Here is a 27,097-nt window from a genome sequence, read left to right as displayed (position 1 = left end):
CCACCCCTGCGCTTTAGTCTTTCCCTCTACATTTCTCTTTCTCTCTGAATAGAAGTATCTCCTGTTTCTTCCATCTTAAAAAAAGAGTAAAACAAACACTGGCAGCAGCTGTCCCCTCAGAAGAGTGGGGGGGGGTCATTTTTCTATTGTACTCACTATTGGATTATGTGAACTTGTCACCATGTTTTCAAAAACATCTAACATCTAAACAAATTAAAAAAAAAAAGCCTCAATCCTTTATCTCCCCGTCTGGCTGCCACTCTCTCTCCCTCTTCTTTTCCTCATGGTAAAATTTTTTGGAAATAATCTGCATTTTTCTCTATTTTATTTTTTTTACTTCCAATTTACACCAACTGTAATCCAGCCTCAGTCCCCAGCCTTTGTCTGAAATCCCCCTTGTCAGGAAGCCAATGACACCCCACTAAGTCCCGCCCCCCCCTCTCCTTGGCTCCGATCTCCTCCACCTTTCCTACTGCCCTCCTCTCCAGACCCTCTCCTGGGAGCAGTCCGTGACTTTCTCCGCCATCTAAGCTGCTGTCTCCCCATGTCAGCCCCACTCAGTGCTCTCCGAGGAGCTCCAGGCCCACATGCCCCAGGGCATATTGGACATCTCTCCTTGGAAGTCAAGTCTCCATGACAAGGAGCCTCCCCCCTAACTCGGTGACCTTCCTCACATTCTCTCCATCTTGCTAACGGGCACCGCCACATACCCACCAAATCCCCCAATCCAGAAATTCAAGGCCACCCCAGACTACTTCTCATCAACCACCTCCCCTATTCCTTACTTGTAAGAACATTCTATTGACCACTGAGTCCTGTCAAGGGCAACACATAAATAGCTCTTGAATCCTCCGTCCACCCAATCCAGCTGCCACGGCCTAAATGCAGGTCCTCATCAGCTCTTCGGGAGAAGACTGAAATGGCCTCCTAATGGCCTTCTCTGACCTGTCCGCACACCCCTGCCTGAGTGTTCTTTATAATTCTGAGCATGTGACTCTACTGCTTAAAACCCTTCAATGACTCCCCATAGCCTTCAGGGTTTAAAAACAAACAAACCCCTCCTTACCTTTACCTACAGGGCTCCTCAGGGTCTGGCCCTGCCTTTTCTTCCAGCCCCGTCTCTAACTCCTCCCAAACGTGATCCATCGGTTCCTTTACACTGTCTGGAACACCCCATTTTCCCCACCCCCTTGTACTCCTGGTGAACTCCAATTCAGCCTTCAAGGCTTAGTTCAAGATCACCCTCTAGAGCAGGGGTCGGCAAACTTTTGAGACGGAAGAGCCGCCGGGGGTCAGCCAACTGCAGCTTGTGAGCCGCAGGCTCTGAAGTAAAATTGAAAATGCAAATAAAACTATCATAGTTTCATTTATAAAATTTGTAAAGGATATTATTCACATATGGTGATTATGTAAAAATATATTTATGGCTCTCGAATAATTTTTAAATTGTTGTGAGGGACAGGATGGCTCTTTCAGGGGTCGGCCAACTTTTGAGACGGAACGTACCCAAAGAGCCGCATGTGGCTCGCGAGCCGCAGTCTGCCAAGCCCGGCTCTAGAGCATGCTTCCCAGGGAAAGTCGAATAACCTCCTATAAGCCTCCATGATTCCAGCTCTAGGCCATGGCACAGTAACTCTATTTCAAGTCCCTCTCCCACACTAAGTGAGAAGCTCCTTCGAGTAGAGCCCTCTGCACTCCCAGCATATGGCCCAGTGTCTGGCACCGAGCCAACTGTCCTGTGTTCTCTCCCACACCCTGGCCCCCCTGGAGCCCAGGTGCTTCCCTGCCCCAGCCACCCGTAAGGCCAGCCCCATCCTCCAGGGCCCACACCTGCTCACTGATGAAGCGGAAGCCTCGGTCAGGCCGCTCACACTCGTAGGTCTCCCCCAGGACAGGGTTGAAGGGCTTGCAGCCCGCTCGGTGGTACGTGGAGGAGTAGGCAGAGACAGCAAAGGCTGCAACGTACACCTGCGGGAGGCAGGGCAGGGAGACTGCTAATGCCGGTGGTGGGGATCAGAGGAGACGCTATCCTACCGCAAGCAAGGACTCGGGTACTGGGGTGGAACTTCAGCAGCAGCCCAGCCAGGATTTCCTGGGAGGCAGGGGCCCTCAGGAGGAAGAGGTAGCCTGGCTGGGCCCAAGGGTGTGTGGGGGCTGGTACCATGCGCTCGCAGGGGTCGGTGATACGGCTGGCCTGGTCCAGGAGGCTGCTGTATTCAAGCTCTTCACAGAGTCGCTGCAGAGTATTGAGTGGCTCATTGAGCTGCACGGGCATTGACACCTTCGACAGGTCCTTGCCGATGTTGTTACGCAGTATGTTCCACAGGCTCACGTCAGCCCCAGGCCCACTGGCCGCAGGCAGGCAGCGGCGACGGGGTGGACCCGGAGCTCTCCCTGGAACACAACCCCCTGGGGCCCACCACAGCCGCGTCACTCTCCCAGCATCCAGACACAGCAGGCCTCAGGCTGGCCCACAGCCCTATTGCCCCCCACGCCAAGCCCAGTCTCAACTCTATGGGGCAGGGCAGCTGGGGATCTAATTCTTGATGAGCTCCCTGGGTGGGCAGCAGGGAAACTGCACTCCAGAATCCCTTCCCTAGTGCCCACCCTTGCCCTCTGTTCCTTTCATACACACAGAAACCAATGTCAGGATGCAGATCATTCCGCCCATTTTATAGACAAGAAACAGGCTCCAAGAAGTAAAATGACATGTCCAAAAACACAATGCTAAAAAGTGGCAAGGTGGGAATCTTTTCCCTCTGTCAGGCCCTGTATGCGCCTTCTCAGAAGACTGGCGTGGAGGCTACCCCTGAGGCCTGAGTTTGTCCTACCTCCGGGGCCACTTCTGGAACATTCCATAGTTCACAGCTTAGCCTTCCTCACCTCCTGGGGTCACCTCTGGAGTCAGCATCCAAAACCTTTAGCCCACTAGTTACCACAAGGGGCTGCCTCCCCAAAAGGTCTGGGCCGTGGACAACACCATCTCTCTGCCCACCTCCAGCCCCTCCCTGCCCAAACACCTGGCTGGCACCTTTTTGATAGCGCTCAGCTCCCCTAAGGTCCAGCACCTCCTCAGACAGGCTGGTGGTGATTTCACTGGTGCACGACTCCTCCTCCTCTGAGCCCTGGGCCGGGACAGATGACAGGCCGGGCAGACTGGGCCTTCCCTGGGCAGCTGGGCAGTGCCCAGGGCCTGGCAAGACTCTGCCCAGCTAGCCCTTTGGTGGGAAGGGGAAGAGAACGTATTTGGGGGGTCTGAGCCCTAAGACACTGCCCCAAGAGGGCTGGCATCACCTGCCACCTTGGGAGAGGGAGGGCCTGGCCCTATGACTGGGGGCAGAAAACTCAGAGACTTGGTGAGACAAAAGGGAAATTGGGGGTCACTGAGATTCAGCAGGGATTGGGGGGTAGGGGTCAAGGGAGGTGTAGGTCTGAAATGGGGTCACAGGAATATGGCTGGGGTGGAGCTGAGGCAGCAGTTTCAGGAGAACCCAACAAAGATAAAGCACATTAAACTGGAAGAAGTGTCCCCAGCAGAGATTTCTGAGCAGGGCTACTCAAACCCAGCAGGGTTAGACGTGTTCCCAGAGAGAGCGGCTGAGGTGGATAGAAAGGATTTGGGAATGTACACATTCTAGTCTCTCTGGACCCCACCCCTCCATTCGCAGGGTTCCTGTCTCTCACCGCCATCTTCCTGCCTCCCTCACCTCATTCTCAGAAGAGCTGGCGGACAGAAGAACCTCGCAGGCATCAAAGAACTCTGTGTGGGAATCAGCGAGGGACAAGATGCTGCTCTGGGACAGCTGAGGGGTCAGCTCTCGCCCCTTCATGTACAGAGCTTCTTGCTGTGGAAGGAGGAGGGTGTCAGATCCCAGAGGCCAAGCCAGGAGGGTCAGGCAGGGCTCCCCTTGCCTGACAGCTCCCTTGAGAGGGAGGCATAACAGGGACTTTTATTGTCTAAGTCTGAAACCTGTTGATAAGGAGAAGACGCAGAGGGGTGCGAGCGTTGTGGAATGAACACCGGCCTGGGAGTAAGGAGACACGGGTTCCACAATAACTGCTTACGTTTCCTGGGCACCGATTCTGAGCTCGGCTCCAAGCCCTTTGCTTGCGTTAACTCAATTAATCCTGCTACTCATCCTATGAGGTAGGTGTGCTTATTCCCTCCGCTTTGCAGATTAGGACACTGAGGCTCAGGGTCACAAAGCTGGCATGCAGAGAAGCCAAGTTCAAACCCATGGAGTAGGTACCCCGAGTCTGTGCTCGGAATCCCTAAGTCCCAGCTCAGCCGGTTCACAAGTGTGGAAGCCTGGGCCCAACGATTAGACTCTGAGTCTCTGTTTCCTCATCTATGAACTTGAGGGTAGGAATCACTGCCCACAGGCCTCTGAATTAGAAGTAAAAGCAATCTGCACACTGCTAAGGAATGACCAAGATGCGGCTGCTGCCAATGGTATGAGCTAGGATTTCTGGGCTCTGTTTCAGGTCTGAAAACCATGCCTTCACTCCTGCTAGGATAGAAGGCCCAGGAGAAACGGTTCCCACTGCCCACACCGGCTCCTACCTCCTCAGGGTTGAGGGAACTGAAAGAGTCTGCTGTAGTGTCCGAGGAGATGGACAGCGAATGGAGGCGCCTTGGACCAGCTGAGGCCTCAGTGACCTGTAGGGCGAGGGGAAGGGGATTGGGTGCCAGGAAGCTGAAGCCCTCCCCTGCCCTGCCATGCAGGGGCTGGCTCTGCCAATCCCCCTTCCTGGCCCACTATCACCCCCAGGCTTGCAGTACTCAGCTTCAAGCCCCCTCCTCCCACCAGCCATCCTGTCCCCAGGCCTCACCCCCATCCTGGACAGCTCTGAATCCTGGTGCAGTTCCCTCAGTTGGTCCCGTTCAGCGGTGAGGGCAGCCAAGACAATGCTGAGGGAACTGTGCACTGTGGGGCAGGGGCAGGCCATCAGACTCCTCGTCCTCCCCCTCTCCCTGCCTGCTCCTCACCCCGCTCCATCATACACTCACCCTTCTGGGCCAGAACCCAGAAACTGCGCTGCAGGTGGGCATAGTCTGGGGGTGGCAGCCCGCGGGGTCCTGAGTGGTCCCGGGACTCTAGGTAGCGAGACAGGTTGGGCACAGAGCCATGGAGACGACCAACCTATGGGTAAAAGGGAGGCATTGAAGGAAAAGCCTCCTTCAGAGCAACTCACCTCAGCGACTGGGGTCCACACCCCCACCTCACCCGTCCAATGGTGTCATCTTTGGCAAAGCTCTGTGTGCACCACATGCGGCTGGTCCGTTTCCCCTTCTTGGGTCTCTCAGTCGTCACTGAAGCCTGGCAAGTCAAGATGAGGGGAGTTTCAGTCAGGGTGGGAGAAAGGGCAGCAACCATCAAAGCTGGGAGAGAGGCCGATGGCCGCAGAGGAGGGTGCAGAGACAACTGACATCCCAGAGGAAGAAGACCAACACCCTGGCAGACACGTGGACACGGGAGGAAGGGGTCATTCCAAACGAGCAGAGAGACCAGCCTGAGGCAGTCTGGACATGGAAAGAGAGGCTACTAGGAAGATGCATGGTTCTCCTGAGAACAGCAGTGACATAAGGAGGACTGGGGACCTGTTCCAGGAAAGTGATGGGAAGAAGGCAGCAAGCAGGAAAGAGACCTCTGGGCAGGAGCCTGCCTCCTCCCCTGGACCTCACCTGGTGTGTGGGGATAACAGGGGCTGAGGGGATTCGGTGCAGGGACTCCAGGCTCTGGAGGAGTCTGTGTAGTTCCTGGAGCTTTCCCTGACACTCAGAGAGCTCTGCGGGAAGAATGAATGAATGAGAAGTCTCCAACACTGGCCAGGCACCCTAAAGTCTGTCCCCTAGCTTATGTTCCTCCAAATACTTCACCCAGCATCCAGGGAAATCCTGATACTGTCTCCCCATTCCCCGCTCGTGAGCCCAAAGCAGTCCCCAGTTCCCACCCTTTGGTCTGGTCTCATACTGGTTTCCCAAGAGGGCCAGCACCCCATCTCCACTCTGTCTCCAGACCACACCTTACCTCTGCTATCTCCCCACAGGCTGAAGGCCTCATTCTCTCTCCCCACTTGGTCTGCACGTCCCCTCCAGCCTACTCCAGGAACCCAATTCCAGAGCACCCATGCCCAGGCACTACTTCTCAGGACCCCTCCCTGCATTGGCATTCTTTTTCATGAAACCTGGCCCTGTGTCCGTGTCTGTCCATGTGCCTAGGACATGAGCCCAGCCACCCTCTGTAAGACTGGGGCTCCCAGGGCAGAGCCTGAGTAGACCCTATCAGCTTGGAGGCAGAGGTTGTCTCCCCTATCAGACCGGGGCACCCTGATGCAGGGATGAAGGTAACAATGTCTCCTCCTTGTGACTGCTGATGCCTCCTAGACCTGAAAATGTGGACCCTACCCATCGAGGCTCAGTGCCAGGGACCCCTCACCATGAGAGCAGCGGTCTAGGCCATCACTGCCCCTCAGCCAGGAAGACACCTTCTCACGAGGTCCAACCCCAGGAAGAGCTGAGGCATTAACCACTGTGGGAAGCTGAGCACCAGGAACCTGCGGGGTAAGTCACGAGTCAGGAAGGATGCTGCCCACCTCCCTGGGTCTCACAGTTCCCTGAAGCCCCACATCTCCTGCCCCAGGGCCCACCTTACCTTCTGGTGAGCGGTGCTTGGCAGTGGGCCCCGGGGCACGTCCAGGCGCTGGGCCAGGCGGTGGGCACGCAGCTGGGCCACCCAGCTCTGGAACAGGTCCTGGGATTTGATCTGCAGCAGTGATGGAGTCAGGGAGGGATACATGAAAGAAGGACTGCTTTCCAGGGGCAAGAAGTCAGGGCTCTGGTCCCCAGACAAGCAGGCTCTCTCCCTCTAGTGCCCAGCTTGTGCAAAGGCCCCTGCGAGGAGGTGGAGCACAGCCTCCCCAAGTGTCTGAGCCCTTAGCTCTGTGCCGGTTCACAGCACAACCAAAAGGGGGGTTTGCCATTGGCTACCAGACACGATGGGAACTCCCTTCATGTCAAACTCAGGGATAGACAGACCCTCAGCCCATCCCCCTCTCTTGTGTGCCCCAGTGCCTCTGCCAGGCTGGGGGCCAAGCCACCACGTGGTTCCCAGAGATGTCACCTTGAGGTGGTAGATATTGTCTTCAGTGTCAAGGTCAATGCGCTGGGCCTTTTTGTTGATGGACATGACAGACAGTCGGACATCGATGGAGCCATGGAGTTTCCCTTTGGTGATCTGGGGTGGAGGGAAGGAGGGGGCTGGTTTTAGACCCCCTGGGTCACAGCGCTACCATCTCCCTGAGGCCACTCTAGGCCCCAGGGCCAGGCGGCAGGTTCACCCTCATGCCCACGTATCAGTATCTGCAGGGACTTGTCCGTTATCCTGCGCACAGAACTCAGAAGTCTCATTCTGAGCTCGAGGGAGTCACAGAGCAGGAAAAACCATCCCCACCCTCTGGAGTCTGCAAGGCTGAGGAAGAGAGAGCCTGAGCGGCCAGGCCTTCAGTTTCTCATTCCCAGCATGAAAATGGGACAAGGACAAGGATGCTAAAACTCCCCTTTTTGGACACTTTTATTCCAGGCACAGTCTTGGGGGCCCTTACCAAGACAACAATGACCCTACAGGTGGGTGATGACACTCTCCCCATCTCAGAGATGAGGGAGCTGAGGCCTAAGGAAGACACTCGCTCAAGACCCCATAGCCCGGAATGGTTTGCCTGGGATTCAGGCCCTGCTCTGGAGGGTTCCGGAAGACCCCTGCCTGCCCAGGGCACTCTGGGGCCGGACTCCTCCCCACGCCCCCGGCCAGGGCCGGACTCACATCTTGCTGAGTGGTTGCATAGCGAAGGACCCCGTCCTCCAGCACGAAGTATCTCTGTGTCGTTGCCCAGGAGGTACAGGACCCAGATGGCAAAGAGAGGGTGTGGGGAGAGAGCAACCACACACATGGACTTTTCTTTCTCTCAACACACCCACTCCACCCCACCCCCAACCGTACTGCCCAACCGCCAGCCAGCGGCCCTGCCCTTTGCCCTGCCCACCCTACCTTGTGCCAGCCCTTCAGAGGCCACTTCCTCTTCTTGAGCAGGTGGCCTTCCTGCCTCTCAGGCATGATCCCCTCTGCACCCCGCCGTCCCCGAGGCTCCTCCAGCACCTCCCACAGCTCGTAGGCCTGCAGTCCAGGGCAGAGTGGGGGGGCGGCTGGTGAGGCCCCTTTAGGCCAAGTGAGGCCCACCCTGCTGCCTGCTTCCCACCCTCAGACCTGCTGAGCACCGCTGGGCTTTGCAGCTTGAGCTCTCTCCGCCAGTGAAGGAGGGTCTCTCTCTTGAAAGTCCATGGAGAAGGGAGAGGCTACTCCCTGCTGAGGACGCAGAGCAGGGTGGAAGGGGAAGGATGTCAACTTGTCCTGAGGGGGCTCTTAAAGCAAGAAAGAGAGAGAGAGAGAGAGAGAGAGAGAGAGAGAGAGAGAGAGAGAGAGAGAGAGAGAGAGAGACTTCATTAGCATAGACCCTGCAATCACCTTCTCCACCTCCAGCCTCCCCTCTGAGACAAGAGCTCACCAACAGATCTTCTGCTCACCTGTCCTGCCTCTGTTCTGAGTCTGCCCCAACCCCACCTTGGGTGGGTCTCCCTGCCCATACCCTCCCGCTGCAGCCACTGTGTGCCAGCCAGTTCACCGAGAGCCAGTTCACTGAGAGGCAGAGAAAACCATGAAAAGTCCACCCAGCCCCACCCTAAACACACATTCCTGGGCTCCAGGAAACACTCTCTGTTATCTCAGGAGGATCCCCTGGGGGTGGTCAGAGGTAAGGCAAGGGAGTGGAAGAAAAGGGCTCCAAAAAAGGCCAAAGGAATTCAGAGACTAGATAAGCAAGATTGCAAGCCAGCTCCTCTTCCTTCAAGACCCCTGTAACCTACCACCATGGCTTGGAGACTCCTCTGTCATGACCCCCCTGCAGAACCTCCCAACCCCATCATCCCAGCTCCCCACCAATTGGTCCCATATCCTCCAGTTCTTGGGCTCCCATTTTCTACATGGGGAAACTGAGGCCTAAGACAGCCCCCATTTTCCCCTGTGTCTCCTCCCATCAAACATCCCCTTAGGATACCCACTTTGTTCCCTCAGTGTCCCCGCAAAGCCTCACCATTCCCTTTCTACCATCGCATTCCTTGGGGCACCCACCCAGAGAAAGCAGGGGACTAAGCTGATGGAGACACCGTGTGTGGTGGGGGGGTGGGGGGAGGGGGGGCTAAGAACACGCTGAAGTCCACACAGGTCCTGCAGCAGTGCCCACAGGCGCCCTTGGCACCAGCCCGGGCCATCCTGGCTCCACGGGGAGATCAATAATGCATGAGGCTCTGTGTGTGTGAGGCGGGGGAGGGACTGGAGGGGCAAGGTTAACCGGAGCCTGGGGAAACAGCTCAGATCTTCCGAGGGAGCTTGTAAGCACCTGAGGAATTGAGGCCAGATGGAACAGGGACTTGGTAGGGCAGGGATGGCCAGGAGGTCAGGGCAGAGGGGCCCATGCTGCCAGGAGCTGACCCAGGTGGGGAAACTCCTGCATTCAGCCATTGAAAGTTCCCAAACTCTCCTGGTGTTTGGGTATCCCTGTGCCCTTTTCCTGGCCCTGTGGGATCTTGACCCCTCACTGCTTGAGGGTGGAGGGGGAGGCTCTGACATTAGAGGGTGCAGGGTCGAGATGAACCAGGTGGGTGCGCCCTCTTTACCTCCATTCCCGCCCCCCGTCTCTGGAGGAGCAGACCCGCCAGCTTCAGGTGGGAGGAAGCCCTCGCCAGGAATGTCAGCTGATGCCAGCGTGGCCCCCTTACCCCAGGGTCCATGGATGCCAGTGCTCCTTGGCCCGTGCGCCGGTCCGCCTCGGAGTCACCCTCTCCGAGTCGCCCGCTCCCTCCTCACGGAGCTGAGCAGCGGCAGCAGCTGCTGCAGGAACCAGGAAGGAAGGAGACGGCGGAGCCTCCCCTCTAGCCGGATCTCCCCAACCTTCCCCTCCCCCGTCCCTCCTCCCGCCAAGCTCCGGGCGGGCGGCCGCTCAGCTCTGCCCCCCTGCTCCCCGGAGGACTTAGGACGGAGTGACTCCCCAACACCAAGACTTGGGAATAGGGGCAGAGTCCCCACTGGGCACAGTTCCAAAGGGATCACAGAGGACTGGGGAACTGCTGGCCTCAAGCCAGTTGATGGTAAAGGGTTTACTCTGCCGAACATGGCCTTGACCTGTTAGTACCCAAGGCCATTTCCTTATTAACTCCCGCCTCTCATTTTACATCTGAAAATAGATTGCAAAATTTGGAGCCAGCAAAGGTATCAGGTTGATGGGAAGGGAAGGATGCCCCTTTGGGACCACAATAGATAGTGCCGAGAGCACAGTCAGCAGGTCAGTCAAGGCTCAGAAGGGCCAGCCTGTGGCCCCCACAGAGGCTGTCACTGGTCAGGCCTGATGGGGTGGGGGGACTGGAAGCACCTATGCGGTTAAGATAAAACCCCCAACATGCTGAGTCTCTGCACCAGGAGCGGGTCTGGGGCAGGAACCAGCTGGCTGTTAAAGGGCTAGCTGGAGCCAATTCGGGTCCCCTCCCTTTCTGAGCACCTCTGCCCTTCTGCTGGAGTACTGTGTTCAGCTGCTCCATTCTAATTTTAAAAATCAGCTCTTGAGAAAGGTCTAAAATTCATTCAAACAAATGTGACAAACTGACAGCTTTAAGTGCAGTGAAGATGCTTTCTGGAAGAAGGTTTTTAGTGATGGGGCCTCAGGCACTACCAGTAGGGAAGGGTGCAATGTGGAGTTTTTCTTTGATCCAGAAATGACTTAGGCCAGTTCCCCCACCCAGCTCATCCCCACATAGCCTTGGCTGACCCTCCAGGGTCTTACCCATCTCTCAGGAGACGCCTGCTCTCTGTGCCTTTCAGAATCTCAGCATTGCTCCAGCTACCCCCACTGCGAGGGCGCTGTTAGTATTGGTGGTTCTGGGAGTCAAGGACAGCACTGGGAAGCACTGGCCAGACTGACTCTGGCATCTCAGGGGCCATTTAATTCACATCACATTGGTTGAACATCCCTAGGTGTCTGGCACACAGCTGGGCATTGTGGGCAGTTGGTCCTGGACCAGGCCACGGAAGAGCTGCTGCAGATCACCGCTGCCAGAGAGGTGCCTGGCCAGGACTGAGGAAGCTGTGGCATTCCTCCAAGTCCAAAAGGAATGCTCACCAGCCACGCTCCCCGCAGCACCCCTGCTTCCACCCAGACCATGCTCCAAGGACAAGGGTGGGCTTCTAGGTCAACACCCTCTCCTTAATTAGGAGCTTTTGTTCCCCAAGACTTGAATGAGGCCTTCTACTTGAGAGCCATCAGACCCCCTCATTAATACAGAATCCCAGTTTTCCCCCAGCACCTTTGCTCAGAACCAGCTGAGACAGCTTAACTACTGGGCAAAGCGGGCAGCTGCCTTCAAAAGGACAAGCATGGGGCCGGCCAAGTGGTTGTTGGTTAAGAGCATGAGCTTTGAGCAACAGGGTCGCCGGTTCGATTCCCACATGGGCAGTGAGCTGCGCCTGAGTTGAGCTGCCACTAAGCTGCCAACAGGTAGCAGGATGCCTCAGCTGGTGAGAGCACGTGCTCCTAACACCGGTTTGACTCCTGCATGGGATGGTGGCTATGGCCACCCGCAACTAAGATTCAACGCGGCACCTTGAGCTGAGCTGCTGCCGGGCAGCTGGATGGCGACTGGACTTGGAGCTTAGCTAGCTGTGCCCTCAACTAAGATTAAAGGACAACAACTTGGCTGTTCCCCTTCCCCAATTCCCCAATAAAAAATAAAAAAGGACAAGCATGAAGAGAGGTCATCTGGGAGAGCAGGGACAGGGAAGTAACAGGCTTGGACATAGGAAGGATTTTCTAGGAAAAGAAGTGAGACTCAGAGATGACCCTGAGACTAAGTCTACAGGGAGAATAAGCTTATAAACAGAAAAACAGACTAAAGTAACCTGCATTTTTTATTATGAAGCAATGTTCCCAATGTTTCCACAACATGGCACACCCCAAGGGTGGAGAATTAACCTCCAAGCACACCAGAGACGCTAATGAGGAAGCTCTAGTGTAGAAATCCAAGGCATGGTCTTCAGAGCAAAGAGCCTGCTTCAAGTCCTTGTTCTGCCACTGACCAACTGTATGACCTTGGACAGGCTCTTTAACCTTTCTGCCTCTTAGTTTTCTTCTCTGTGAAATGGGACTAACATGATAAGAAATAAAAGAATATGGAAAGTGATTAACACACAGCCTGGCACAGTAGGCTCTCAATAGAAGTCATTCTTAGCATAATTACTCAGTTTTGCTATTTTGACACATGAGGGGATAGGCTGGGGACACATGTGCAAGGGACAGTGAACACAGAGGCAGAGGGCGATGTCCTCATTTGTTCAGCTTTCTCTGCCTTGGACATGGAGAGCTGAGACTTTGCTCTTGTCAGCTCCCAAGTTGGAAAAACTAAGGACAGAGACAGTGATGAAAAGCCTCCATTCTGAAATGGACTCCTTCTTTATCTCCAAGTGGCCCTCTATCTGAGGAGGTCATTGTCAGTAGAAGCCAGGGAACATGTGCCACTCCCTACCCCAAGTTCTTCCACATCTCTGGAAGGACAGCACAGCCCATGGGACAGGGTGTATTTATGGGCAGGCTGGGTACAACAGGCTGGCTATGAGTCCAGAACAGGGTCGGAAGGATTGGGCTGCCCACTGGCTGGCACGACGGGATCCGCCTCGTGTTGCTGTCTGACGTACTGATCCAACAGGGCAGTCAGCTGGACGGGCTGGTGCTGAAGCAGGGAGTGGGTCTGGGCCATAAGGAGGGTGAGCCCTCCTACCAGCTCACCCTGCACCACGTCCAGGCTGGGAAGCTTGGAGTAGTTGATGAAGCCCTGCCTACTGAGGATGGTGTCATCAATGCAGCCACCTGGAAGAACACACAGTCAGCTGGGCGTCCCGCAAATGCCCTTCTTCTCTGAAAACAACATTCCAACCCAGGGGCCTGCTGTCCCATCACCCTTCTCCAGCTCCCCACCTTCCCCCATCTGGTTCCCACAGCGTTCTGCCCCATGCCCGCTCTGGGACTGATCCCCTCCCCTTTTTCCTAACTAGGGAACACCCTTGCATGAAGCATCTACCTGGCCCGACCCCCACTAAGTCAGTGTTTCCTCAACTTCTTTGAAGAACCATGGCATATGTGTTTGTGTGTGTTGGGGAGGGGGAGGGGAATTATAAACACAGATTCCTGCCCCCTCCCACAGAGACTTAGAAATCAGTCTTCTGTAGAGAAGCAGCGCCTCTGGGGATTCTCAGACTCGGGGGAGTCTGAGGAACACTGCTCACTGTCCCTCAGCACCTTTTACTTGGGCTGTTTGAAGTATCTTTGTGTGGTTCTCTGCACCTACTTCCCCATTGTTAGACTCAGAGAGTCTGTACTTCCTCCCCCGGTAGAGTCCTCTCTCCCTTCCCTAATCTTCCCTCCAGTGCAGAAGTGACGCGGGGCAGCTGAGCCAACACAGGTGTTAGAACGACAAAGGCAGCCCTCAACAAATGGTGCTATATGGGCTCAGGTCCCATCTGTGCGAGGATGTCCCCTCCGAGGATGTCCACGGTGTCGCGCACTCGTGTCTAGCCGATGGCACCAGGCTGCTGTACTACCTGCTCCCTTTCACGTCACCAACCGGCAGGGTGCTGGCTCACCTAGCAGTGGCAGAAACGGCACACCCTTCAAGATTCGAACCATCTCCTTTACGTTGGGCTCCTCACTGACCAGCAGCAGGTTATGCCCCACAAAAAGGGGCAGCAGGTTTTGGTACTTGGAATTTTCCAGGAAGGGCTTCAGCACCTGAACACCAGGAAAGAAGGGTTTACGGGGGATGCGTGGGAGGAAGAGCTGCTCACCTTGGTCACAGGCTGTATCAGGCTCAGGGTGGAACCCGAGGGTCTCCTCCCCATTGCAGTTTAGGCACCAGACTAGAGGGTTGCTGGTAGAGGAGAGGAGTCAGAAGTGCCCTATCTAGGGAGAGATGCTGGGGTCTGAGCTGACGGGGGAGGGGGAACACAGGCAGGGCCCATGTGTAGGGCTGTTCCCTACCTGGTTAGGGAAAACCTTCATCAAGATCTTGTGTTTCCGCAGCCGGTGCCGCATAAACAGCTTGTCTTCTGCACTCATGGCCACATTCTGGCAGACAACTATCATTCGGTTGTCTCGGAAAACTGCTGCTATCTCCCGACGGAGGAGCCGAATGAGGCCTGTCTCCTGAAGTCAGGAAGAGATGACCCAGGGGACATAAGCTGCCTCTTCTCCTTGCACCCTTTACTTCCTCAGGGGTGGGTGCTGCGTTTCCAGTGATGCCCAAATGTGGGAAAGATCAGGGTACAGGCAGGAGAGTTGGGCCCCTGACTCTCCGAGACATGTTCCATCACCCACTCTATCCTTTCACTTTCGTTAAATAATTGCAGTCTTTATAAAGTGGTGTTTTTCAAACTTGAGAACACTCAGTCCCCCGGAACTGGTCAGCAGTCTGACCCAGTCAACATTATTTGACAATAATGTTGTCAAAATTAATTCAATTCTCTCTCTGACACTATACTCATGTTGAATTACTTTACCAACTATAAATACAAAATAACTCCTTTGCAGTGTTAATTCAAAATTGAGGCATTTTCACAGAAGACTTTTCTTAAGACGCTGTTTCTCAATGTTGAGAACTTGTGAACCTGAGAATACATTCACAGACCTCCATAAATGCTGTGTAAGAGATTTTTTTTTTTGTACCACAGCAATGATTCTAAAATTTATTTAAGCAGTGGAATACCTGGAAGTCATGGTGCTCTTTGCAGAATTCCATGAAAATGTTAATACATACAAGGTAAAATAATGGATGATTCACTATTGTGCTAAATCTAGATTCTAGATCTGCTCTGTCCAATACAGTAGCTGCTAGCCACATGTGGCTATTTATATTTAAATTAATTAAAATTAAATACAATTAAGAATTCAGATCCTCAGTCACACTAGCCTCATTTCAAGTGCTCAATAGACAGTCAAATGTAGAACACTGCTATCATCCCAGAAAGTTCTACTGAATGGTGCTGTTCTAGAGTCTTCTATAATTATGAGGTAGCAAGCACCACTGGCTCAAGAAAATTTATGGGGGGAAAACTTGAGTAGGAAAATTCCATTCTATGACTTCACTGTTGTCTGAATTGGGGGCTATCAATCCATTTTTCTATCAATCAATTTTGGCTAGGCAATAGCTAAATCCTGCTGGTTTGTCAAGCACTCTGCAGGCTGGCCTTTCAGGGCTCATTTCAGACAGCTCTTTGCTTTCATGGGGAGAAAACCCAGATGTGTGGGTTCTGGCCAACCATTAGTCCTTGAGGAATCTCGGCCAAATGGCTCATTCACCTCTTGCATCAGTGTTTGACATCTGACCTAAATCACTCAGGCTGCAGTTGCTGCTCACCTCCCCATATCCCAGCCTCTGCAAGAGAAGACAGCCAACTAGTCCTTAAGCAGCAGTAGCCAAACAGAAACTAGAATTTATTAGGCGCTACAATAACAGGAATCACCATAAAGTCACACATTCCCCACTGGTCCCACGTGTTTCTAGGAAAACACGGAAGCTTCAAGTCCTTCAAGACAGGAAGGTGATGCTATCCCATCCCCCCACCTGCTTGGATAGCTTACACACACATATTTTGGAGACAAGAATGAAGGAAATTCAGGAGGCCCATCCAATTCACAGAGCCCAAAGGCTAATGTTAAATCAAGCGCGGATTCCATTTTAAAGCATCTGGGTCATGGGGTCAAAGTAAGTAAGTAATAATGTACTACAGCCAGAGACAAGATCACTTTAATCCACCATCCCACTGTGACATGACCAGTCTCCTCCTCACCTCCTGGGGGGGCCTGGGAGGAGGTGTTAGGCATCTTGGATTAACAGCAGGTTTGGGGAGGATATACTCAGTCACAGCCATCAGCTTCTGCCGTTCAAAGTGCATCACACGACGGTGGCGGGTAACAGCCTTGGAGCCATAACGGACAGTCTGGAGGGTAGGCAGCCGGCCTGGGAGGAGAAATGGTAGTGCAGTGAGATGTAGCCTCTACGAGGCCTTAGTCTGCCCCAGATGGAGAAAAAGCCCACCCTCTAGGCAGAAACAACCATGGCTCACAGAGCTAGACTCAGCAGAAGAGTGAGATGAAAAATTTCCTGCCAGAAATCCTGAATCCCCAAACCTTCTCTTTTAATGGATGACCTTAGGTCAGTTGCTTGATCCTGTGAGGCTCCCATTACTCCAGTGCTTCTTTATACACAGACATGAGGAAAAAAGATGAGAACCAAAGAGAAAGTGTTTTGAACACATTAAAAAGGGGAGAAGAGGAGACGGTTGAACAAACTTTTACTTAAGTGGCCAAATAGTAAATATTTTAAGTTTAAGAGCCAGTCTCTGTCACTGCTACTCAACTCTGCCACTGTTATCACTGTATCACAAAACCAGTCATAGATAATATGTACACAAATAGATGTGGCTAAGTTCCAATAAAACTCTATTTATAAAACATGGTGACTAGCCCTGCCATAATTTGCCAACCCCTAGTCTAAACCAGTGGTTCTCAGAGTGTGCCCCACCCCCACTCCGCAACATCAGCAACACTCGGGAACTTCTTAGAAATACCAGTTCTCAGGCCCCATTCTACTGAATCAGGAGCTCTGGAGTGGAGCCCTGCAAAGTGTTTGAACAAGCCCTCCAGGTGATGCTGATGTATGCTGAAGTTTGAGAAACACTTCTCTCAGCATTGCTCTGAAGCCTTCTCCCATTATTTGGAACAAGAGGGGAAAAAAGTTACACCGCCCTCACAGCTCTCCCAAACGAGTCTCCCTTCCCTCCACTCTTCTTGTTTGCAGGCATCGCTGGAAAGCACCCTTCAAAAGACAAAGGAACCGCTTGAAAGTACTAGGCCAAAGTGACCCCTTCATTATCGACAAAATAACCCAGGCTACAGTTTCCCACATTCAACCCTTCCCAAGACTAGCATGGGATCTCAGGGAAAGGTTCAGCTGAAGGTGGCTCTAACCGTCACAGAGCATGGAGAGTACCAGCGGCCACAAAACCTAACTGTTAAAAGAGCACAAACTCTAGATCAGATGGAACCATATTTTAATCTTTCTTCTGCCATTTACTAGCTGTGACCTTGACCAGTCACTTGACTGGTCTAAATTTGAGCTTCTTCATCTGTAAAAAGGGGATAAGAATGCCTTCTTCATCAGATGCTTAAGATTTAAATGAGCAAATACATGTACAGCATTTATCACTACGCCTGGCCTATATTATGTGCTCAAAATCATTCATTAAACACATACCTATTGTATGCCTATTAATGTCAGGCACGGACACCTGCTAGTTATGCTGGATGAACACAGTTCTGCCCTGATGGAGTTTAAAGTCTAATGGAGAGACAACAAATAAACAAATGCAACATTATTGTGATGGGCTAAGGGGTCAATAAACAGGGTACAAGGTACAGATTTAACAAGGGAAACCTGCTTTGCAGAGGGTGTCGAGGGCAGGACTGAGGAGGTGACATTTAGGCTGAGACCTTAAAGAGACAAGGTCAGGGCGGAGTGGTCTAAGCAAACTGGAAGGCAAACTGGAGGACAGGGGCGCAGAAAACATGGTTGTCGACAGATGTGGCTGTCGTCCACGCTGCTACTGTTTCGCGGTTATTACTAGAGTCTGGGGAGTCCCAGGGAATTAGATCGGGGAAGGAGGCCGGCGATCTAGCTGCGGTCATCGGGAGTTGTCTGGGGTCAGAGATTACGAGAGGGGATCAGTAATAGAGATGGAGAGACGAGGACTAGAGAGCACCGGCCGTAACGTGCCGTAATGACCTGGGCCGCTCCTTACCCGCCTGGGGCAGGAGACCCCCTCGCAACATCCCAGCCACGGGCGCAGCCATTGCCACCGGAAAAATAGACCCGGAGCGGAGCAAGACGGAAAGAGCTAAGGATTGTGGGGCCGGAAGCAGTGGGCGGACCCGCCGACTGGAGCAGTAATCCGCATGCGCTGAGCCCCTCAACTGAGAGCCCTCCCCTCCGCGCCCTACCTTGGCGTCCGGTCTCCTAGCAACGACGCCTGACTCCACTAAACCGCTCTTCTGCAACCGTGTGCACCTCCCTCCCCCAGTCTGCGGCCAGCAAAGCCCTTCTACACCTCTCAAACTCCAGACTCTCCATTTCGATTTACTTTTGTCTTCTACCCCACCTCAATAATTTGCTCGAAATCAACCCCTTTCCGTTGTCCCCTAAGTTTTGGAGCTTCTCTCTTCATACCATCCTGGATTCCGCCATCCCCAGGTGCTGTCCAAGCTGCTCTGCTCTTCGTTCCAATCCTGGCCCAGGCCAGCAGTCTTTAGATCATGCCTGGAGGTGAGTAGGGAGGTGGGATGGTGAGTAGAACAGTTGGATAACAGTCAGGTCAGGCCTCCAAGAATAAGGAAACGTAACAGTGGGAGCCATGTTTTCACAGCCAAGCTTGCCCAGAGTCCAGAGGAAGAGGGCATGTGCATTACTGAAGCCCTTATCACGAGACGTAACTTAACCTTTCCTGAGGATGACGATCTGTCAGAGAAGATGTGAGTGCACGGGTGAGACAAGGATGCTGTAAGATTGAAACACAGGATGACCAGTCCCCTGAGCTGTACTGTCTTGTCAGCTAATCTTTGCTCCTCTCTTACTCCACACATCCAATCAGTGGTAATATCCAATTGATTTTCCCTCCTTAAAAATCATTCTATTTCTTTTCCACGATGCCCACTCAACTGCCTTAGATAAGGCTGTCATCACCTCTCAAGAAACTCCTAATTAGCCTCCCTGAGCCCAGTCTAGGCTGCCCTCACTGTTGCCAAAGTGATCCTTTTCACATGACAAATATGACCAGGCACTCCCTGATAGAACCTTCCAGAATAAAATCCAAACACCTTAGCATGAGTTGACCCTGCTGCCCATTCTGCCTTATTTCTTGCCATTCTCCACAAGTGTGCAATTCCTCTAAGACCCCATGTTCTCACACCTTACTACCTTACTAAGAGTGGTGCTGAAAGGGAGGGGAGGGGCACAGTAACATCGGCATCACCTGGGAGCTTGTTAGAAATGAAAAAATCTCAGGCCCCTCCCAGACCTACTGGATCAGAATTTGCATTTTAACAAGACCCCAAGGGATTCGTGGGCACATTAAAGTTCAAGAAGGGCTGAATTCGCACATACTATTCCTTCTGTTTGAAATGCTTTCTCCTCAACTTCCTGGCTAACTCCTACTCATATATCACCTCCTCCAGGAAGTATTCCCTGCTTCCCCTACTCTGGACTCAGTGTATAGCCCAGGTACTCCCTTAGTCTCTTGTACTTGGCTCTGTCACCCATTTGTCATAGCTATTTGGCCTGCTTCCCTAATAGTAATGGGCAGGGGCTCTCTCGTTTATCTCCAGTGGGCACTCAGTAAATGTTGTAGAATTAATGAATGGGTGGATGGAACAACTGATTTTTCCCTCCATGGGCCACTCAAAAGGGAGATGAGGAAGGGTCTTCCTGCAAAGATGATCTCATTTCATCCCAGCCCCTGCCTCCACCATCGAGGAAGGCATCCTTTGCCTCCGAGTCTCTCCAGGAACTACAAGCTACCATAACTGAGTTTCCCAGTTAAAGGGCCCTGACTTCTCTCTCACTCTGATCCTTCCCAATGCTACTGACAGAGATCCAGGTCTCCATGTCAACCCAGTTTCATGATCTGGACACCACCTCATGAGTCGAGAAGGTGTCCCTGACAGCTGATCAAAGTCACTTAGCCATCCAGTTCTCCTTGAAACACCTTTCTTCCCCCCTTCCCATCTTCCCTGTTAAGAGACCACAGAATTCCATTATATCACCCTACTGACCATTCTCCCAGGTTTCACACTCTTGCGGAACTACAGACTGTCCGCCTGGACCGGGAGGGGATTACCACGATCAGGAACCTAGAAGGCCTCCAGAATCTTCATAGCCTCTATCTGCAAGCGGTAACTTCTTGCCCCCTCTCCTTCCTCCCAACTTGCTCATTGTGGTTCAAGTCTGCCTAATCTGAAAGGAGCCAACCAGGTCATCTTGCCCATTCCCTGGTGTTTGGGCAGGCAGACCTTCATTGAAACCGTTCCCAGATAAACCAGGAATTCTCCTGAATTGAAAGACCAGTCCTCCCAAAAGAGATCCTGATCATATTCTTGAATCACTTTCTTGTCAGACACTTTTTTCGGTCTATAATTTCTTTTTGGTGTCTACCATAAATCTCTCATGTTATGTAACTCAAGCCCATTTCCTGTTTTGAAGAAGAGGGAACCAAGATTACCCTTCATCCTTCAGAACCTTGAAGGCTGTTTGTCAGTGGTGGTGGGTGGGTGGTTGACCTTTCTGCCTCACCCAGGTTGAATGTACTCAGCTCCCTGAAACTTTCCCCACAGAAACTTGACAAATCACAGTGTTATATGGTCATTGTTCCCTCCATGTATGCAGTCTTCCCCCTTATCAAGGCCTTTTCCATGTCCCTGTGGCGCTTTGGTTTCCTGCTCTTATTTCCGGGTTACTCTTTGGTTGTGGGGTGAGCAGGGTATTCTTTAATCAAGTTTAGCTAGCCCCAAGTTTACACCCTTAACCATCCACCTGGAGAAAGCAAATCATATCAAGGTAGTGACAACCATTTTAGGGACTGGGGTCATCTGGGGTCATCATTCACAAGTGCCAGAACAGACATGGTCTTGGGGCTTTGTCCCTTTAAAGGGTCCTCCAGCCAGCTAACCTCAGCTTGGTTTTCCCACCTTGGTTTCTTCCTGCAGAATAAGATCCAGCGAATTGAGAACCTGGCCTGCATCCCCTCCTTGCGGTATGTGATGCCAGGGCTCAGGCAGGGTGGTGGGGAGAAGGGAGAGGGTGAAGGGGAGAAAACCAGGTAACACCCCACATAACTGGTTCAGACCTCTCCAAGCTTGCCTTCTTATCAGCTGAGGAGCCAGTGAGCCTAGCTCTGCTTCTCACCCCAGAGGTGTCATGTGTCCCCCTTGTCATCCAGCTACCTAGCCAGGGGCCCAAGCGCCTGGCACCCTCTTCCTTTCCTCCAGCTGTTCTGTGACTCAGCTCTTTCTCTGCACCCCTCCCTTCCCGTACAGCTTCCTATCTCTGGCAGGAAACCGAATCAGACAGGTGGAAAACCTTCGTGACCTCCCACACCTCCAGTTTCTGGACCTTTCTAAGAACCTGATAGAAAAACTCAAGCTGGGTAGGAACGCCCTCACCCTGGCTCCATGCAGAGCCCTCCTTCCTCTCTGCCCCCATCTTCCTGTGCTTGAACTAACGGCACAACCTCCAGGAGTTCTGGGGGCTGTGCAGACAGGCAGTGGCTTTGGGCCAGAAGGTGGGTATGAGGATCTCATTCCCCCACTTTGGTGTGAGCAGATGAGTTCCCCCAGAGCCTTCTCATCCTCAACCTGACTGGAAACAGCTGCACCAACCAGGATGGCTACAGGTGAGGAGGAATTGAAGGTGGGAAAGAAGGGGTGATGGCTGAACTCGTCCTGTCTCTGTGTGAGCTCCCTCTCAGCCTGCACACCTGTAGTCCTGGTACCTGGCACCTTCTCCTCCCCCACCCCAGCTCAAGTCGGCCTCTTTTCCCCTTTCAGCCCCGTAACTCCACATGGAGCCAGCCCTTAGCTCTTTGGGGCTGACCACAGGCCCATCTTCCCTCTCAGTGTGGGTGCTGTGGCTGTGTCTGCGCATCCTCCCAGGCTCCACACCCAGGGGTGCCCTCCAACATAGCTTCTGCTTTCTTCTCTGCAGGGAGCTGGTGACAAGAGCCCTGCCACTGCTCCTGGACTTGGACGGGCAGCCTGTATCGGAGCGCTGGGCCTCGGACGAGGAGGATGAAGCCTCGGATGAAGAGTTCCCGGAGCTGAGTGGCCCATTCTGCTCAGAGCGAGGTGACGCTGATTTCCAAGGCTTGCAACCTCCCCAGGGCTCACCCCTGGGGAAAGCTAAGGTGGCAGTGGTGTCTGGGAAAGTGGCCCCAAGCCCAGATCAGCATCTGGGCTGAAGGAGGACAAGGCAGCCAGGGGCCAGGTGTCAGCCTGGGCACGCAGGTGACTCGTCCTCCCCACCCCAGCCTCAGGCTCCTTCCTGGTAGGGATGGCAGTTTGCTCAGGTCAGCCAGAGACCTCCCTCAGCCCAGGGGCCTTCCCGCTGGGCCCGGGCTGCATCCACCTCCCACCATCCTGGCCCTCACAGGCTTCCTCAAGGAGCTGGAGCAGGACATGAGCAGACACAAGGAACACAGGCAGCAGGCAGCCCTGACAGAGCACATTCTAAGGATGGAGACACAGCCTGCCCTCACGGAGCTCCCCCTGCTGCCCGGGAGGTCCATGGCTGGGGACAGCAGCCCTTCAGTCACTCTCAGGCAGAGGAAGGAGACACCCCATGAGCCCACCTCCTTGCCACAAGCCTCCTCTGCCACCAAGAAACCATGCCCTCTGGCTTCCAGGGGCCCCCAAAGCACTGTCCAGGCAAGGAAGGGGGCCAGGGCATCTGTAGCCCCTAAGGCTTCTCTGGCTGGGGCCCCCAGCACAACCAAAACTATGACCAGAAGAATCAAGAAATGAAGCACGGCCCACTATATCAGTGACGCCACGGGAAGGGGGACTGGGCAAGAACAAGGAGCGGAGTGGGCCTCCCCACCTCCTCAGAGCCCTCACCTGTGGCAGGAGCCTATCCCAATAAAGTGTCTCCAGGCCCTGAATGTCTTTCACCTCACTGCGGCATCTCAAGGGAAGCAATCAGTAAAACGCATAATACATAAAACACATTTATTAAGGCAAAGGCCGAGCTGGCCACTCAGAACAAGGCTGGGGGCGTGAAGGGGTAGCTCTGATCCCACTACGCCAGGGAACCGACGCTCATCCCCAGCCTCCGCACCCCACCCCAGGCCGGGAGGAGCTGTGGTGCTCAGGCATACGTCTGGCTCTCCCTCTCCACAAAGGCCTGGAAGAGGCCGCCCAGCTCCTGGCGGTGTGGGGCCCACTCCCCAGCCAGCAGACCCCGCGCAGCCTCCAGACCTTCCTGTTCCAGATCCCGCTGCTTCTGCCGCAGCTGCTGCCCCTGATCCTGCCCAGGCAGAGATGAGGTCCCAGTATAGCCTTCCCTCCCGATTAAGCGGGGCATGTCTGCTATCTTACACAGCAGGAAAAAGGACAGACCACTGGGCATTCTCCTGGGCAGCTGGCTTTGAAGGGAGAGACCCCTCTCCCCAGCCTGGGAGTCTCTCCACTGCCAGGTCCCTTCATATTTCCAGGGACCCAGCTGGGGGTGGGAAAGGTGAGTTATCCCTCCAGGGTAGCCCCTGTTCCCTTGGGGTTACCTGTTTACTCTCCATCAGCCCCAGGGCCTCCTGGTGTCCACGGTAGAGAGTGTGTCGGCGATCCACCTGAGTCTGGAATCGGGGCACGGTCCGAACGGGGTCCTGTGCTCCAAAAGTGGGGGACAGCACCTGGGGGGCCTGGGCCACCCCTGCCCCGAAGATGAAAGGTTTAAACACTGACCTAATGGGACACAGATGGAAGGATCGAGGGTTATCAAGTTCCTCCATCTCCCCTGCCTGGCACACTCTCCCCAGCCTCATTCTCTCACCTGGACGGGTCCGGCGTGGCAGTGAGGAAGTGGACGCAGGGCTGTGTGGGATCCTGGGGCAGAATGGACACCATGCTGGCTGTGGTGCGGAAGCCTCCAGAGTCCATACAGATGCCACTCTCCTTGTTCCTGAGGATGCCCATCATCACCTCTGCCGTGATGCTCCCTGCCAAGGAGGACAGGGTAAGGAGCCTCCACGACAGAAGGGGGACCTCCAGCCTCAGACCGAGCCCCTAGAAGCTGTGAGAGGGGAGAGTCTGGCACTGCCTTGCCCTCCTGGCACTGCCGTGGCCCTCCTGGCCCTCATCCCATTCACGCACTGACCTTGCTGTTGCTGAAGCAGCTCCTGCCCAGCCCGGAAGCGGGCCTTGGCAGCCTCCATGCGCACGGGCTGCTGGGTCAGGGAGAAGACCTGAGCAAAGTCAAATGTGCCCTGGCCACCCCACCAGCCCTGGGCCTGGGCATAGGTCCGAAGCTCCGGGTGTTCCGCTGAGATGTCCATGCCAATGCTCAACTGGTTGGAGATGTTGCGAGCCCCCTCTGTGGAGAAGGGGGGGAGGATCACTCATTTGTCATTAAACACCTATTCTGTGCCAAGCGCTCAGCTACGTGCTGAGAACACAGTGGTGAAGAGAACAAACCTACCCTCGTGGAGGAGGACACAGAAGAAACAATCACAGAAACAAATGTGAGTGTGCAACTGTGGTGAGTGCGATGAAGAGGTACCTGCTTGCATATAAGGGGGAAACTTGACCACTAGGGAGTCCAAGAAGGCTTCCCAGAGGAAGCGGCAGGCTGGAGCACAAGGAGACTTAACCAAGTGATGGGGGAGGATAAGTTCCCCAGTGGGCTCACTTCCCATCTCTCTGGGTGGCCCCGCCACCTGAGGTTTGCACCTGGATTGGCCCTTCCCTGCCACCACCCTCTTTCCCACCCCATTCCCAAGGCTGGCAAAAGGGGACACCTCTGGGTGCATGCCCCAGCACTGGGCCCCTTACCCTGGATCCTCTGTGCAGCCCACAGCCTCCCCGCCGTCTCCAGCACCCATGCCTCAGTCCGGTCAGCCAGCAAGAAGGTGTTATGGTAGCAGAATGGCGTGGGGTCCTCCCGGCAGCTGCCCCCCTGTCCATAGTGTTCCAGCAAGTCTGTGATCACATGCAAGGCCTCCTGGGCTGAGCTGCTCCGTTCTAAAGCCAGCCTGACACAAAGAGAGGTCCAGGGGACAGAAGGGCAATGGGGTATCAGTGGCTGGTGGCAGAAACTACAGTGGACAGAAGAGGCCCAAAGAGATTTGGTGACAGACCCAAGTCACATAGAAACCTTGCCAACATTGCACAATTATGCCAGTGGTTTTCAAGCTATCTCTGAGGGTTCCATGAAAAGGCCTGAAACAGCCTTGGAGAGAGAAGTGCCCCTCAACCTCTCTTCATTCATAGCTGCTCCACTTTTATTGGTTTTATAAATCTGGACTCTATGTGACAAACACTTGACTTCTGTTGAAAAGAAATTTAAAACCACTGCCCTATTTCTGGGCCAGGAGAGGCCCAGAGGTGGCCACATTTGGGAGTTCCTTACTAGGCTGTACAGATGGGGCCAGGAGAGAGGAGGGACAGGGGCAGCCTTCCTGGCAATGACACCAAGGCAAGGTGGGCATAAAGGAGGCCCTCGTGAACCTGGCTTGGAGGAGAGGAAGGCCTGGGTCAGTACTCAGCCCCCGACTTCTGGTGTGTCCACAGGATGAGGGAGGGCAGGGGCCATACCTGAGTAGATCCATGCCCAGCAGGGCTTCCCCCTCCCCAACTGGCTCCTTGGTCCACACGGCCTCATTCCCAATGCAGACACCATGCTCATTGGCACCCATCTCAGCCCCCCACAGCCAAGAAGGGCGGCTCAGGATCATAGCATGGGTCTTTGACACCTGTTCCACCTCAATGTAGGTGCACTGCAAGTAGGGGAGGAGAAAGGGAGAGTCCACTTAGAAAGGAGGAGGTTAACAACAAAGTGCTGGCACTGTGCCAGGCACCTTACACAGCCCTTTAAGGAAGGTCTTATCATTCCCATTTTACAGATGAGGAAACTGAGGTCGACAAAGATTAAATAACAGGCTAGGTCCAGGCTGGTAGACTTGAAGCTCATGCTCTTTCCACCACATCTGGCAGCTTCCCAGGTGTGGGGAGGAGAGGAGAAAGGTCTTAGAAGGATGCCTATATCTGCCACCTCCCGGCACCCCATAAGGCCTAACCCACCTGGAGTCGGCTCCCAGGGGTGTGAGTGCCTGCTGGTACAAACACCACCTCCTGAACCTCATCCCTGGGTCGGTCTGAGTTCTTGGCAAAAATCACAGCTGGGATGGCGGAGGCCGGGGGCACGGAGACAAAGCAGTCGCAGGAACATGGGGTGTCAGGGCTCCACAATGCCATCTGGGGAGAAGTGGGGTTGAGTGTGTTCCTCTCAATGCCACCTCCCCACAATCCTGGCCAGAACTCAGTCACAGGGAACTCCTCTCCCAACATGTGCAAACAGACACTCAGGAAAGACACTTCCCCTCAGGTTCTGGACGTACTGCACCCCAGGCACACTCGATGGGCGGTGTGCTAACGGAGGTACCCACTCTCTCCCCAAGCCCCAGGCCTGGCAGTCAGCAGGAGGGCGCAGACACTGCACGCTCTGAGGACCCTGCCCTACTCAAGAGTCCTGGCCCTTCGTGGGATCAGCTCCCTAGCTATCACGCCTCACTCCAAGAGTCCCACGCCCCCTTTCTGCACACCCTTTCTGGCTTCCCCAATACTGGATCCTCCTCACCCTCTCTCCCTCCAAGATCCCCACCTTAGTCCCGGGGGCCACTGCTTCCGTTTACGGTCAGGTCCGTCCCATTGGACAGAGGCTCCCAGGTGACCTGGAAGACCTTGGCCCGGAGGGGCGGAGCCGGAACCGAATGCCTGCAGTTCCGCTGTCTTCCACCAGAGAGCACGCCAGCACCACTTCTTGGAGTGGAGCGGCCTCCCAAGTCCTGCCTGGCTGCCTGCCCTTCGGGGGCGCAGCTTGCAGGCTGGTTAAAGACTGCAAATCAGCGCCAGTGGGGTCACTGTGGGGAGCGGGAGCTGGAGGTACAACAGAAAGAAGTCCACGTGAAAAGGGAGGAAAGAAAAACCGGCCTGATATATTAGAGAGCTGGAACTGCTGGGGCACCTGGAGATTAAGAAAGAACCTCCTGGGGTGGCTGGTTGGCTCAGCTGGTTGGAGCGCAGTGCTTATAACGCCAGGGTTGCCGGTTGATCCCCATATGGGCCACTGGGTTGCACCCTCCACAACTATTGTAGATTGAAACAACTACTTGACTTGGAGCTCATGGGT

General features: G+C 54.2%; 4 protein-coding genes across 15 annotated transcripts in view; 1 reads left to right on the top strand and 3 right to left on the bottom strand.

Annotated features, from left to right (window-relative positions):
• The window catches only part of OSBPL7 (oxysterol binding protein like 7), a 14,491-nt gene extending 4,516 nt beyond the window's left edge, over positions 1 to 9,975 (bottom strand). For 3 of the 9 annotated variants that reach the window (XR_002123568.1, XM_019638886.1, XM_019638887.1), the window contains exons 1-16: positions 9,833 to 9,973; positions 8,265 to 8,408; positions 8,049 to 8,174; positions 7,824 to 7,877; positions 7,125 to 7,238; positions 6,657 to 6,767; positions 6,441 to 6,558; positions 5,687 to 5,790; positions 5,229 to 5,321; positions 5,012 to 5,144; positions 4,834 to 4,928; positions 4,565 to 4,660; positions 3,708 to 3,845; positions 3,032 to 3,125; positions 2,162 to 2,409; positions 1,831 to 1,968 (exon numbers count right to left, since the gene is read on the bottom strand). Coding sequence is in view for 5 of the 9 variants with exons in the window: in XM_019638886.1 (XP_019494431.1) it covers positions 1,831 to 1,968; positions 2,162 to 2,409; positions 3,032 to 3,125; positions 3,708 to 3,845; positions 4,565 to 4,660; positions 4,834 to 4,928; positions 5,012 to 5,144; positions 5,229 to 5,321; positions 5,687 to 5,790; positions 6,441 to 6,558; positions 6,657 to 6,767; positions 7,125 to 7,238; positions 7,824 to 7,877; positions 8,049 to 8,174; positions 8,265 to 8,408; positions 9,833 to 9,844 (1,818 nt within the window). In the remaining 4 variants the exon portion in view is untranslated. Of the gene's footprint in view, positions 1 to 1,830; positions 1,969 to 2,161; positions 2,410 to 3,031; positions 3,126 to 3,707; positions 3,846 to 4,564; positions 4,661 to 4,833; positions 4,929 to 5,011; positions 5,145 to 5,228; positions 5,322 to 5,686; positions 5,791 to 6,440; positions 6,559 to 6,656; positions 6,768 to 7,124; positions 7,239 to 7,823; positions 7,878 to 8,048; positions 8,175 to 8,264; positions 8,420 to 9,730; positions 9,800 to 9,832 lie in introns of those variants that run through there. The other 6 variants (XR_002123570.1, XR_002123569.1, XM_019638888.1 and 3 more) reach the window with 4 other exon arrangements.
• Positions 9,976 to 11,993: 2,018 nt separating this feature from the next.
• Positions 11,994 to 18,058, bottom strand: MRPL10 (mitochondrial ribosomal protein L10). Of its 2 annotated transcripts, XM_019638884.1 has the most exons (6): positions 17,952 to 18,035; positions 17,408 to 17,491; positions 15,942 to 16,111; positions 14,134 to 14,298; positions 13,740 to 13,884; positions 11,994 to 12,966 (listed from the first exon to the last, which is right to left on the bottom strand). In XM_019638884.1, exons 3-6 carry the CDS (start codon positions 16,044 to 16,046, stop codon positions 12,710 to 12,712), a joined length of 672 nt encoding a protein of 223 aa, XP_019494429.1. In that variant the 5' UTR covers positions 16,047 to 16,111; positions 17,408 to 17,491; positions 17,952 to 18,035; the 3' UTR covers positions 11,994 to 12,709. The 2 variants fall into 2 exon arrangements, with proteins under 2 accessions (XP_019494429.1, XP_019494428.1); XM_019638883.1 differs by lacking the exon at positions 17,408 to 17,491 and having other exon boundaries at positions 17,952 to 18,058.
• A 317-nt stretch (positions 18,059 to 18,375) lies between these two features.
• Positions 18,376 to 22,856, top strand: LRRC46 (leucine rich repeat containing 46). Its single transcript, XM_019638882.1, has 8 exons — positions 18,376 to 18,472; positions 18,573 to 18,678; positions 19,989 to 20,097; positions 20,908 to 20,954; positions 21,238 to 21,347; positions 21,524 to 21,593; positions 21,905 to 22,044; positions 22,349 to 22,856. The coding sequence occupies exons 1-8, from the start codon at positions 18,463 to 18,465 to the stop codon at positions 22,717 to 22,719; spliced, it is 963 nt and encodes a 320-aa protein (XP_019494427.1). The 5' UTR covers positions 18,376 to 18,462; the 3' UTR covers positions 22,720 to 22,856.
• A 53-nt stretch (positions 22,857 to 22,909) lies between these two features.
• SCRN2 (secernin 2) lies at positions 22,910 to 26,672 on the bottom strand. 3 transcript variants are annotated; one of them, XM_019638481.1, is made up of 8 exons: positions 26,546 to 26,672; positions 25,990 to 26,163; positions 25,504 to 25,685; positions 24,742 to 24,941; positions 24,068 to 24,283; positions 23,744 to 23,909; positions 23,475 to 23,655; positions 22,910 to 23,221 (listed from the first exon to the last, which is right to left on the bottom strand). In XM_019638481.1, the coding sequence occupies exons 2-8, from the start codon at positions 26,161 to 26,163 to the stop codon at positions 23,063 to 23,065; spliced, it is 1,278 nt and encodes a 425-aa protein (XP_019494026.1). In that variant the 5' UTR covers positions 26,546 to 26,672; the 3' UTR covers positions 22,910 to 23,062. The 3 variants fall into 3 exon arrangements, with proteins under 3 accessions (XP_019494026.1, XP_019494025.1, XP_019494027.1); XM_019638480.1 differs by having other exon boundaries at positions 26,570 to 26,654; XM_019638482.1 differs by lacking the exon at positions 26,546 to 26,672 and adding an exon at positions 26,511 to 26,533.
• Positions 26,673 to 27,097: the final 425 nt, after the last annotated feature.

Source organism: Hipposideros armiger, unplaced genomic scaffold, assembly GCF_001890085.2.
Source record: "Hipposideros armiger isolate ML-2016 unplaced genomic scaffold, ASM189008v1 scaffold_40, whole genome shotgun sequence".
NCBI lineage: Eukaryota > Metazoa > Chordata > Mammalia > Chiroptera > Hipposideridae > Hipposideros > Hipposideros armiger.
This window is presented reverse-complemented; position numbering and strand designations above follow the sequence as displayed.